Source organism: Passer montanus, unplaced genomic scaffold, assembly GCF_014805655.1.
Source record: "Passer montanus isolate IOZ18808 unplaced genomic scaffold, ASM1480565v1 scaffold42, whole genome shotgun sequence".
Lineage (NCBI taxonomy): Eukaryota > Metazoa > Chordata > Aves > Passeriformes > Passeridae > Passer > Passer montanus.
In genome coordinates, this window is record NW_024369041.1 from 4,211,653 (window position 1) to 4,225,121 (window position 13,469).

Consider the following 13,469-nt stretch of genomic DNA (forward strand, 5'->3'; position numbering starts at 1 on the left):
AACAAGAACTATCACTAACTAACTAGAAAACCCCTGACTCTCTGCCCGAGAGTCCCGACACACACACGTGGATCCAATTGGTCAATGAATCCAAACCACCATCTCCAGAATCCAATCAAGCAATCACCTCGGGTAAACACTCTCCAGAACACAACCCACATGGGCACAAAATGTTAGACTAACAAGAACTATCATTAACTAACTAACTAGAAAATCCCTGACTCTCTGCTCGAGAGGCCTGACACACACACATGTGGATCCAATTGGTCAATGAATCCAAACCACCATCACCAGAATCCAATCAAGCAATCACCTCGGGTAAACACTCTCCAGAACACAACCCACATGGGCACAAACACAAGAGCAGCAAATGAGAGAAGAATTGTTTTGATCATTCTTTTCTCTGCTTTCTCTCCTGAGAAAGTGAAATCTCTGTTCAGAGAGCATGTGAATACCACATCAGGGTATTTTCCTGCTCTTAGGTGCATCCCCTTTGGCCTGCTCACCCTCACAGAGACAAACACCCCTGCCCAGGACCCAAAGGGGACAAGGAGAGGGCCCTGCTGACTTACCTTCCTGTCTGTTTGTAGAACTGCTCCTCAAACTCTCGAAGAGCCTTGCGAAGTCTCTTCTTATCAGCTCTTGTTTCTCTGAGATGTTCGAGCAGAACTGGCCTGTGGATCAGAGACAGGAACGTGAAACCCCCTTGTGCTTGGGAGGGTTGTAAAGCCCTGGATTTGAGCTTCTGCTCTGGGCCCTTGGCAGGCACTGGCCAGAGCCCCAAGACATTCCATCACCCTCCACACAACACTGTACCCCTTCCCTTTTACTGGTGTTCCAGCTAATAAAGGGAAGGCAGAGACTCTGGTCAGTGGAAGAGGAGAAGCATTCAGGACTGAGCCTTGCTACTGGCCTCAATTCCCTGCGGAATTAATGGAGTTGACAGGGCTCAGTATCTCACAGGAGGAAATGCTGTAGCTGAATTACAGTCAACATGCAAGCCCTGCTCCTATTTGCAGCTGCTCCCAATCATTACTGTGATGCAGTGGAAATGCCAGTGGTACCCAGAAGCATAATGTTTGGAGGCCATGTTTTAGCTAGTGTTCAGAGGATAAGGGTTTAAGCAGTGAGAGAATTCTGTTGACATTTTCTCCTGGTAATTTTTTTTTTTTTCATAATGACAAAATGCACAGAAATATCTTCCCAGCATTTATAAGCAAACTATTGTGCACATCGTTTGTTGAGTTACATAGAAATCTAATTTTTATTTGATCTCTATAGTGTTAGAGTCTAGTTAGCTTCATTTATGCATCTAAGACCTTCCAATCAAAACACAAAAGATACCATCCCCTAAGGTATGTGAACATATCTGTTCCTGGAAGGCACAAGTTACCTTTCTCTTCCTGGAGACAAAACATTGTTTGAATAAACAGCTCAAACCACCAGTGTGCTGCCCAAACAGTGAATCTCCTCTGCCTCCCCTCTCCCATAAGAAAGCACTGAATCACTCCTTTGGTATAGAATATACCTATGCAACAGATATGGCTCATATTTCTCTTAAAGGCTCATATGTCACTTACAAAGTCTACAAGAAATGTTTTTAAACATTTGGGAGGGAAAAAGAGAGAACTTACATTGTTGCCTCATGTAAATTGGACATTGACAAGGCTGTTTGTCTGTAAACTTTCTTTTCATCCAGAGGTGAAATATGTGCAGGCTCACTCTCCTCCTGTGAATAACACAGGTGCTCTTCAACAGGGAAGCAAGACATTGGGCCAGATGATAACTCATGGCTGCTTTGAGAACGGTCTTCATCTGAGTCCTCTTCCTCCTGCTTGGGAAATGCAAAACATTATCAAATTAATTGTTTAAATTACAGTGCTTCCAGTAATAGGCTGACAACATAAAGAATTAGGATCTGACTTCCTGCATGTATTCAAAACAGAATAGATGTTTTGAAAGGTTTACCAGGTCTACCTGAGGCTGCTCACAAAAGCACTCCTGGGGTCACTGGGTTGCATTGCCACTAGGAGTAAAAAGGACAGAAGCTGGCCCTGCTCCCAAGTATCTCCAGCCAACAATTTATTTCTGTCTGCTCAAAAGCCTTTACATGTAGCAAAGATTTAACTAACATTCTGTATTTATGTAAGCAATGCAGTCTGGCTGGAACTTCTACTTCTCTTATATACACATCTCCTGTATGTGTATGATATCCAGATGTTTTGGCTGTAGAAAGAGTTGGAGGGAGAGATTCCACAGTTTTATAGCCACTAAGGAGACTGACATTGGTGTCTTGCTCACATTCCTCCATCCTCAGAAAAAAAGTTGAACTATCGAAACCAAGGCTTAAACATAACAACTCCACAGGGCAAAGCTCCTGACAAGTAACACTTAGGGGGAATTGCAGTGAAATTTTTCAATGAAACATCCAGGTGCAAGTGTGCCAAGCTTTGCACTGTGATTTTTCAAAGAAACTAAAGTTACATTGTCATCAAACAAGACAATAATAATTTTTAAAATTGACCTAACCCCAACTACTATTAGATTACTATTTTTGGTAGACATGCTAATTAAATTCCAAGTAGCCAGATTCCACTACCTTCACCCACAGTGAGACCAGTACTGTTCCATTGCACCAATATGTTATTAAAGTACTACAAATTTCATGTATGTGCTACATGGTTGATGAAAGCATTGTTGATAAGATATAAAAGTGAGATACAGTGACAGCAGAGTCCTTCATGGACAGAGAGAGCTTTCCTTCTGTGTGGCAGAGGTTTGCCACGATGGAAAACAAATGCCAGCCTTTGAAGTCTTACCCAGCCCTCTGAAGTTCTTGCCTCAGAAACTGCTGCTGCACATTGGAACTTCTAGCATGCATGGAAGTTGAATTTTACAGAGCATTTTGAAGTATCAACACCCTGTGTTAACCAATCAGCAGGTTTTTTTGGTATCAGTAGTTCTATTGTTGGACATACAGGTACAAATCAAACACAGCATTTTGTATGTTTCCTTGGCATTGGATGAATTCTTTCCAACTTACAATTGTTGTGATCAAAGATGGAGCAGCCAGAAGTTTCTTGATAATTCTGTATCTGTCATAAAGAGGTTTCATGAGACTCTTTTCTTGCTTAGTTACCTAAAGAGAAATCATAACAAAACATAGCCCTCAAAAATTAAAAAATAAAAAAGTACGTTTAAAAGAGTCTAATTTTCTCCTATAAAGCTGAGAAAGGTATTAGAAGAGTATGAGCAGATGTGTATTTTGCTTCAATAGATATTCCATGGGAACTGTAATATAATCGATGCAATTTCTAAAAAGGAAAATGGCAATCAATTTTCTAATGGAGAATACTTTGTACGGCTTCCTCACTTTCTTGAGCCACACTGCCCAGGCAGAGGGCAAATTATTCTCTCTCTGAGGCTGCTGCTAGAGCAGGAGTTGAGGTGTGCTGCTGCTGTGCCTTGCACTGCCAGCTCAGCTCCTGAGCTGTGATGGCAGCAGCAGGAATGGCACAGCCTGCCTGGGACAAGGCACTCACTGGCCCGGTGGGATGGAGAGCACCAAGAACACGGCTCTGCAGCCTGCACATGGAGCTGCCTCTGTGCAGGATTGCTGCCTGCATCCCTCACCAGAGCTGCTTTCCACAACGGGGATTTACCATCTGTTCATCTGCTTTGTTCTTGGTCTTTCATGAGCACTTGGAGCATTGATTTGGAAGAGAATATGATTTTAAATCAGGTGCTAAGTGCCTGATCCCGCCACAAAGGTTCACAAATACAACAATACACCTTAGGGAAACTAGCTGTGCACTTGATTGACTTACTGCATTAAGGGGAAAAAAAAAAAGCAACAAGCAAATTCCACAAGGGAAAAAATCCCAAAATCAAGACAAACCACCTCTCTGCCCCCCACAACAGCCAACCAATCACACCATGCCACCACACCCCTACACCCCGAAATAACATTCTTCTCAGTGGTAGAAAGTCCAAACAGAGTCATTTGCTCCCTAATCCACCATCAGCCTCTGCTCATCAGCTCCCACACCTATGAGCACTCCCTGGTGCAATTTCACTGATTTTTGGCACTGCAGAGAGGCCCAGGTGCACCCGCTCAGATAAGTGAGCCCATGGCAGGTGTGAAGAGACAGCGGCTGATGGCACAGGCAATAGTCCAGAGCTGCTCAGACAGGCAAATGCCTGGTCAGCAGGAGCAGGGGGGACAGTAGACAATCACAGGCTGGTGACACTGCACACATCTGGCTGATGGAGTGCTTAGGGACCACTTCTAGAGCCACCCTTCAGTGTGGAACGTCAGGGCTTGCCTATCCCCCTTCTCTTCCCCAGGCATCATCTTCCATTTGACTACAACACATAAGAGCTCCAGGGAATGCCAAACAAGCCAGAAGAGGTAATTGTTTTTGCTTTAAACCTGGTCAGTGGTCTCTCTGTCTGGCCTTGTCAGGTAATTGTGGATAAAGATGGTGCTGAGCCATACCAGACATCAGCAGGGCAAACTTCAGCCCCAGCACACTGCACTGTTTCAAGGCTGCTGTTACAGAGCTGCCTCACCCCTCAGAACACCCTCTCTGAATCCTGTGCTACAAGGCACCCTGTTATTCTCTTTCTTATCTCTCAATTACCTCTACATTGCACTAATAATTTCTTTTTTTGTTTTCCTTCTCAGGAAATAGAATTTCTTCATACCCTTCTTGCATACTTACTCCATCCCTCAGCACTCATTCCAAGCCCAAAGAAGATGAACAAAAATGAGGTCAGAATCAGATCATAATTTTAACAGCTGGCATTTTTTTAGACAAACAGAGGTGCAAGTTCCCTTTACCACAACAACTACTAGCCAGAAACAGACATTCACAAGAATACAGACATTGATATCAAAAGAAATTCCTCAGCTGTGTCGACAAATTTTCAAATCATCATCTCACCAATTGTGGCATTTTTTTGTTTACACCTACATTCAGAAATGAAGTCCCTTGAAAAGATTTTAAGGAATAGTTTAAGTCCTATTATGTAGTAAAGGAAAACACATTCGACAGGTCAGGTAATTTTATAGTTCATATCTCAGATGGTGCCCTACATAAAACCTTCCTCAGCTGATAAGCCTTCCATCATACATGATAGCAGAGCCAAGGCTGCTGTGAATATATAATCTTCCAATTTAATCCTCAAATCTTGCATTTCCCAATCATAGAAAGATACAGAGCCACTTTTTATTTTACTTTAATTTCTAACATATAAACCAAATTCATCACTCTCAGGAAATAACATTTATATCTGAAAATTAGTTTGAAATAACTAAAATTATGTTAATTGTGTAAAATTCATTTAAATATATTTAATATACCAAAAATATTGGCGAGAGAAGTTAGATAATTTTTAATTTACCTATCTTTCCATGGCATACTTACAGGTTGTCCATGAATACTCTCAAAATATAGTAGACATTTCTGAAGATTGATTTTTTCCAAAGCCATTTGCTTTTTTGTCATATCCTATTTAAAAAAGTTATTTATAAGATTGTGAGTCAGGATTTCATGACAAGGGTACAGGTACATATCTGTTTAATAATCTCTTCTTCCCAGATAAACATTAATAATGAATTCTATTTCTGTCTGCACTGAGGTCAATGGGGACATGGCATTAACTTAGCAAGAACAGAGTCCAAAATTACACTACATATATATTAAGTGTGTTTAGTTATAAAAAATGAGAACAACCACCATTCTAGACAATATACTCAGAAAGCTGAAAAAATGCATAGAGAGCATTCCTCAATTTTTTAATTATTCATCAAGAAAGAGAAATAGATTTGCCTTGGCTGGTAAGTGATGTAGAACATAAGGAACTAGCAATGCAAACCCAACCTGTAATGGTAACTTATTTCTGTTCAAAGACTGCAGTATGAATCACTGGTACCAAAGGAACGCTGATTTTGCAGTGTTGGTGAACAGTCAGTGTTTGTCCAGGTGTGTGCTGGGGGGAGCACACTGTGTAACAGGTATTTGTCTCCTCCCTTGCCCCAGCCAGACCTGCTCCTGACAGTTGCATATTTTCACCTGGGCCAGAACACCAAGGAGCACACGAAGTGAATGTCACTTCCCACAGTCTGTGCCAGGACACAGCAGAGCCACTGGAGTCAGGGCCAGGTGTTCCCAGGTGTGGGGAGATGAAGTCGTGTCAAGAACCAGGGGCTTGGGGCACACACAGGGGATTTCTGCAGAAAGCTGATGACAAGGGGGCTTGTAGTGGTAACTAAGAAATTACTACTAATTAGACCCTACCTTTCAAAATAAATCAACCTTGAAGAAGTGACACTCTTCTAATATCAGAGCACCTTGCTATTAACTTCAACAGGAGAAAGACATTTTTTCTTTGATGTTCAAATGTAAAAACAGCACAGAGCCATTAATCAGAACTGCTAATCACATTTTCCTAAAATGTCTGCATGAGTTAATCACTCTAAAATCATCTGTCATTCATGTTAAGAGATGAGCTGCTAACTAGAATGCAGGAATATTATAAATCAGCTAATTTGTTTATTTATAGCTATTTCTGCAATTAATATAAGGTTAATTCTTTCCAAAACTATTAAGCCTGGAGCAGCTGAGTGGTTAGGAAGAAATGGGGTGATCATTAATATTGATTTTACACAAGAGAAACGATCTCAGGAGGGTTTAGCATTTGAGCCTATTTCATTAGCTCATTTTATTAGCAATCTCAAGACAGGTTGGTATTCAGCTAAGTTTGAAATAGCTGATAATTTCAAAATGAGAGAAGGCAGCTGCAGCCACAAACTACAGAATTGTCTGAGACATCTTAGGACTGTAGGCTACGTACAGCAGCAGGAGATTCAATGCTAATTAAATAGAAACACTGCTTCATAGCCAAGGAGAATATGAACTGAAGTGGGTCAATGATGAGAAGACAGATACATAAAGGGAGCCAGTCTGAGAAAAGCCTTGGGGGACAGGCTGCAAACATTCATACAAAAGGCAAAAGTTATTTGCGACATATAAAGAAAGAAAAGGGGGACTCCACCTAAAGATAAGGTAGTAGTTTGGTTTTCATGACTTGGAACAGAGGCACACAAAATGTTGTGTACAGTTATCTTCCTTACTAGTCTGTTCTGTTCCCTGCATGCTTGTGCCTTTAAGCTCGCTGTTGTTTTTCCAGACAGAAAATACAAACTGGGGACAGAAGGACAGACAGTCCAGTGAGGGCTGGGCCTGCCCAGAGCCTGTCAAAGGCAGTGCTTTGTTTCCATGCAGGCACAGAGTCAGGTTCCCAGGGCCTTGGTCTGCCTCTTGGGGATGTGTGGTGGCTCATTACAAAGCAGCATTTAACACAAGCTTAGAAATAAAAAGTATAAAGAAAGGCAACACGTGACCTGACACCTCCATAGAGCAGTGCCAGCTCCCATCAGGCCGGCTCCAGCCCCACTCCTCTGGGAAGGGCTGTGAGCCAGAGCTGGGCAGCACAGAGCTGCTGCTCCCCCAGGGCACTGAGGCAGTCACAGCCCCAGCCACCCAACACTCACTTTGGATTCCAGCTTGGGATGGGGTCTTGGTGGATTTGCTTTTTGGGAGATTTGGTGCAGCTTTTTCAGTAGTGTTATTAAAATATGTTATTTGCCTTTTATCTCTTGAACTCCTACATTCATGCTCTTAATCTTTACCTTTTTCTAAAGCTTTGTGCCTAAACCTAAGGTGAGCTATTGCATAAAATACCATCTCCCAATAATATACTGGGAGGTGGTAATTTATGTAATACAAACAATGACAGCTGGCCACCCCTTTGTGGGCTACTGAGCCATGCACATGCCAACCCAAATTTTCTCTATGCCTTCTCATTCAATAACTTTACTCACAGGCTTTTTTGCAGAGGAGTGTTTGGTTCTGGAAACCATATTTTGCTGTTTTCTATTCAGATCTTGTGGTCTGTGCTTTTTAGACATACTGGGATTTTATTTTTTTACCTTTCTAAGGACACACATGCTCTCATTTGTATTTCAGCAGGGCTTTAGAGGTTTTCCACAGAGAACTTCAGGGGAGAACTTGGCAGGCTTTCATGGAAATGCTGTCTTTGACCAAAATAACTAAATACCCCAAAAAAGAAACATTAGCTGCTACTTAGTTTACTATTAATCTAGCTCAGATTCTAGTGCAGGTTCTAAATGTTGTATAGAAAACAAAATGTTGCAGATAAAATATATCTACAGTAACACCAAAGCTGTTTGTAGCTGAAATGAAGCCTTTGATCTTTGCTGTTACCACAGACATCCATGATTTATTTTGAATCATCGGTGCCACAAACCTCATTCTCCCCCAAAAGTCCAGGATGACTCATAATCAAAATCCAATCTTTTTTAATGTTACGCTTAGGGAGCTACTAAAATATATCATTTTGGAATAGATCAATTTGATTTCATGTTATTCCTGCTCAAGCCTGTGTTCCCCAGCAGTTTTGATAACTATTACCAAGCACTTTGCTAACAGATGGTTTTTAAAACACAAGTTCTCTCCACAAGAAAACAGAAAATTAATAAGATTTAAAAAAAAAAATGGAAAACATTGTCATGTGCAAACATTTAATTTACATATTTCCCTGTCTGTGAAAATATTTCAATCCCTAACTGCCATTTCCTAAATTTAGAAGGTTCTCTTGGAAAATTACGGGAAGTCCAAAAAATTGAAAAATAAGTGGGACAGATACCCACACCCAACTTACTTTTATAAGTTTTTTGGAGTGGGTTTCATAACAGACATCTGTTTGGGGTCATCTGTTCTCAACAAATAAAAAAAAAATTAATGACTGTAAATATTATCCTACAGTCTGCACTGTTAGGATTTTAGAGCTATGTACAAAATAGTACAGTTTTGTTGCCTTTTTTTCTGTTTGTTTTCTGGTTATGAAACCCTTTTTCCATTTAATTTCTCTTTCTAAAAAAGTAGCAGATAAAAAGAAACAATTAAAAAATCAGTCATGTATGCAGTGCCCAAGATCTGAGTAGCATGGCATTGTTATGCACAGTTCTGGTTTTTATATAGTAGCTAGTTGTTTGAGAGCCAAGAATAGAAACAAAACAAAAATTAAAAATTATCTCTGCTGGGTACTCTCTGCTACTGAAATCCACCCAGAATAATTTCTTAGTTCTCACATAGTTTAGCATTTAGTTCTTCACCCTCTCACCCCTTCAGCTTTTTAATTAATCACCCAAAGTCCAAATGTCACTGTCAACACTTAGATTTTAGGTACCTTTGAGGGCAGGATTTATTGTCCTGCTTGGCTGTAATAGCATCAGAACAGCAGCACCCTCTGACAGCAAAACCAGCCCCCAGAAGAGTGGGGGTTTGGGTGGTACACATTGTTTTAGAGAGCCCTATATTGTGCCAGGAATGTGAAGGCACAGCAAAAATTTAATACGTGTACTAGTTTTAAAACAAAAGCTGATTTCGTAGCCAAGCAATCATGTTCCATGGAATATTGCCCCTACATTCAGAAGAGTAATTGAGAACATGGAGGAGGAAGAGGCAGGACCAGCACAAATGTACAAGGTGGAGAGCAAAGCAGTCTGGATGGTTGTGCTGTCCCTGTCACCTCAGTGCATGCTACTGACTCAGCAGAGGCTTTCAGCATTTCTCAGCTGAGAGGGGATCTTTATCATCAAAATACCTTCAGGAGTGTTTTTAGTCACAGTTTCTGTGGACTCAAGGTGCTCGTGCTGCACCATCTTCAGTACACCAGGTATGCAGTTCTGGGCAAACAGCCTCAAGTCAGCAGGTTCCTGCAGTGCCTGGCAAACAGTTTCACATGTGCATCTCTGAGCAGAAAATGCTTAGCACTGCTTGAAAAAGCCTTCTGCACCTGAGCAATTCTTCTCAGAAGAGTCACTTCTGGAAACTGCACTAGAGCTCCCACCTCACTAGAGAGAAAATGCACTGCAGTGCCAGCAGACAGAGGATGTGCAGCCCCTGGCACACCCTGAGCCAGCCACACACCAACATCTGCCTCAGCTGAGAGAGTTCTGAGGGACTTCTTAAATACCTTAATAGTCTCAGGCAGGTTGAAGTGCTGTCTTTTCTCCTTTAGTCGTCTCAGCACACTGTCCATGGTTTCCTCCACTGAGGGAGCTGGCTCCATGCTTGTGGCCTCCTGTGTGCCAGCCTCTTTAGAGGTGCCACTGCCTTCACAGGGCTCATTTCTTTGGGGCCCTGTGGAGGTACAGCTCTGCTCTTCTGACATTCTCAGTTTCAGCTCTGAAAGGTAAATTGCATGGCAAGTAAACAGATTAGAAGTATTTGCAAAGGAGTTTTCCTACTCCTTGCTAAGAATTATTATCATACCACAGGCACATAGGAAAGTAATTCTGCTTCACTTTAATGTGTAACATCTTTTGCTTCCTGGAGCAATTTAAACTGTCCCTCTCCCTTCCAGAGGCCACCCTGCCATGCCAACACAGCTGCTCGTGTGATCCTCACAAGGAGAAGCAGTCACTTTCTTAAATGCCTTCCCTTGACAGAAGAGCACCTGAGCACCCAGCAGAAGACAGAAGCTTCCCAGTCAGCAGCCTGCCTGGATGTGATAAAGCATGTGACTCTATTGTCTTGACACCAAGCCAAAGCCCCTGGAGCTCCAGGGACCTGCACAGAGCAGCAAGGAAATTGAATTAAACTCTGAATTAGCTCCCATAAAACCTGATTTTGTTCCAAGCATATGCCTGTCTGGTGAAGGACCCTGGGCAAGGCAGGAGATTGATGTGTCCAACTGTGTTAAATTTGTTGAAATCCACGCAGAAACAGTAACACAATTTTTTAGCTGTGACAGTCTGAGGATAGAGGCCAGCTTTATGGAAAAGCCAGCAATTTTTGGTAAACCCATAGAGCTAGAAAGGATAGATAACCCTTGCAAATTTGAAGAAAGATCTACAAACATCTGAGTGTTTTCCATTTCAATTGTTCTTGGCATGTGAACCTCATGAATCTGGCTTCATCTAAAAGCAGTGCCATTATTCAGGATAATAAAAATTAAGGGTTGTCACAGGATTGAGGCATTTGAGGGGTGAAGGTGAGGCTGATCTTTGCAACCTAGACCCTCAGGACAGGAAGTTGAGTCAGAGATAAGATTTTCAGAAAAGTAACTATGCAGATTGGCCTTTTCTTTGCATTTGCCCTTCCTGGATTTGCAACAGAGTTCAAGAGGAAACAATAATAGTAATCATCATCATCTAGTAGTCAAACAGGACAGTACTCAAGTGAGTAAATTTCTTCTGGAAATTCTCCAAGATAAGTTTCTAATTCTTTATTTACCACAATAACATCCTCTATATCTACATTATTAACTACATCCAGAACAGAGATTAAAGATAACACTACAATTTATTTAGTAGTGAAAATCCATTTATAACAGGGAAAAAAAAAAGGATTTAGAGAAATTATAAATAGCCTTCAAAAAAATCAATCAGTCTTGGCTACAGACTCCCCAAGGGAAAGCATCTGATACACCCACAAACGTAATGGAGTGGTATGCAGACAGTCAAGGTCAAAACCTGACCCTCAAGGCCAAATTTATTGTCAAGGAAAGATTTGTTTTTATGATCAAATTAAATTACATCCTTAGAGATGTGTATCTTCAGTCCTAAAGAAACATTTTCACCTATATTTTTGCTATTACAAAAATAGTAATTCTATTTTACTTTTTTTTACTTCTGTGTTTTAGACCCTCATGAAAGTGCTCAGAACAGCATTGCCTTTTGCACGAATGTTTATAGTGATGAGGGAGAGACGATGGCTTTCCCCCCCTCCCCCTTTCTAGCCTTGGTATGAAGGTTGAACTGGCTCACTTTAATCCCTGCTTTCAGGAATCAAGGCAAGTCATATCACATCATATCTTTCTTGCCATTGGGAGACTTACTGCCACACACTGTGAAAAATAAGCACAGCAGTGAGGTTAGAAAAGTGACTTCAAAAGGTTCCAGGTACACTCCCTCTTCCAAAAGCCTCAGCAGCAAAGGGACACAACACTCTATTATGTACCTTTGAGCTGCTTCCGACCTTTGGCCAGAGCATTCATCCACTTCAGAACTTCAGGATTGGAAGTCTTGTCACCATGAGAAGGCTGAATGCAAAGGAAAACATAAAGAATGTAAAGAAAGAGGAGGAACTGGCAGTTAAAGGATCAAACAGATAAAACCCTCCCCACCCCCAGTGTGCTACAAAATGTCCCCAGTTCTGACTGCACTCTATCAGAGCCATGCAGAGCATCTGGCTTGATCATGGCATTCATTTGTCATGGCTTATCTCTCCCCATTGTGACACAGTGCCACAAGGATCTGAGTGTTACGTCTCTGATCCCAAAAAGCACAGCAATGAACGTTTCAGCCTCTGACTAATTGGATAAATAACTTCAGTGACTTCAAAAGGATTGAGCGAATACCTAATTTTAGTCAAGTTCCTAAGTGATTTCCAGGATGGTAACTGAAGGTCTCTGTCCTCTGCAGGAATAAGCTCTTACTTTAAGACAGGGATTCTCTTGGGAAACGGCAATTTCAGAATTTCTACTGACCTGCTTAATTAATCAAATGAAAAATCCTATGCAAGAGTGATTTCAAAAGAAACAAACAACAAAGGCTTTGTAGATCAGGGGTTATTTTGCATCTAGAAATTGTCTGTGAATTAAAGTGAATTTACACTGAATCTTCAAAACTCAGATATGTAAAATTGCAAAACAGTTTTGTAAAATAATGCTCCTGAAATAATTTCTGTTCTGGCCATAGTGTGAGGGTTGTTTAGGTATGAAATTGTTCTCCTAGGAGCATATGATGCCCACAGATCTAAACAGTGCAGAAGGCTATGGTTTCAGCCATTAATGGGATTAAAAGGTAATATATCCTTTGCTTAATTTTAATATAGTCAGAAAATGTCACAAACTTCCCTGCTTTGTGTTGTACACCTCCTTAGCATCAGGTACATTTTGATATTTTTATACTGCACAATTCCCAGCACAGCACTCACCACTGACCTCAAACAACCCCCACAAGTTTTATTTCTCTGATTTTTGCCATCAGCTTGTACAGAGCCCCAGGCTTTGGAGGTTCATAGGAGCCTGCCTGAATGAAGGGATCTGCACAGCAGAACAAGTTTCCAGGCAAATGACTCCCACAAAGCAAATAAGTAGCTTTTCACCTTTTGCACCATTTTGTTTCACAAGCCTGTCAGCCATGTTTCACTGATTCTTCTCAAATATGGATATTTTGCTACAAAGGTAATCCAAAGAAAATGCAGAGTCTCAGATCTACTGCATACACTGAAAGGTGATGAAAAGCTATTCACTGAAGTTTTTCCAATTTCATTTTACCAGAAATACCCTATCTGACATTGTTTTGAATAAGTTTAAATACGCTGGGATTCTTGTCTCCCTCTTGGAGTATTTACCTTTTCAATTATTGTCTT

General features: G+C 41.1%; 1 protein-coding gene across 5 annotated transcripts in view; it reads right to left on the reverse strand.

Annotated features, from left to right (window-relative positions):
* Nucleotides 1-13,469, reverse strand: part of FAM13C (family with sequence similarity 13 member C) — a 51,777-nt gene that overhangs the window by 7,183 nt on the left and 31,125 nt on the right. For 3 of the 5 annotated variants that reach the window (XM_039719644.1, XM_039719642.1, XM_039719645.1), the window contains 6 exons: nucleotides 12,054-12,135; nucleotides 10,066-10,277; nucleotides 5,430-5,513; nucleotides 3,044-3,139; nucleotides 1,635-1,834; nucleotides 573-674 (listed from right to left, as the gene is read on the reverse strand). In XM_039719644.1, coding sequence (XP_039575578.1) covers nucleotides 573-674; nucleotides 1,635-1,834; nucleotides 3,044-3,139; nucleotides 5,430-5,513; nucleotides 10,066-10,277; nucleotides 12,054-12,135 — 776 coding nt within the window. The remainder of the gene's footprint in view (nucleotides 1-572; nucleotides 675-1,634; nucleotides 1,835-3,043; nucleotides 3,140-5,429; nucleotides 5,514-10,065; nucleotides 10,278-12,053; nucleotides 12,136-13,469) is intronic. The other 2 variants (XM_039719646.1, XM_039719643.1) reach the window with 2 other exon arrangements.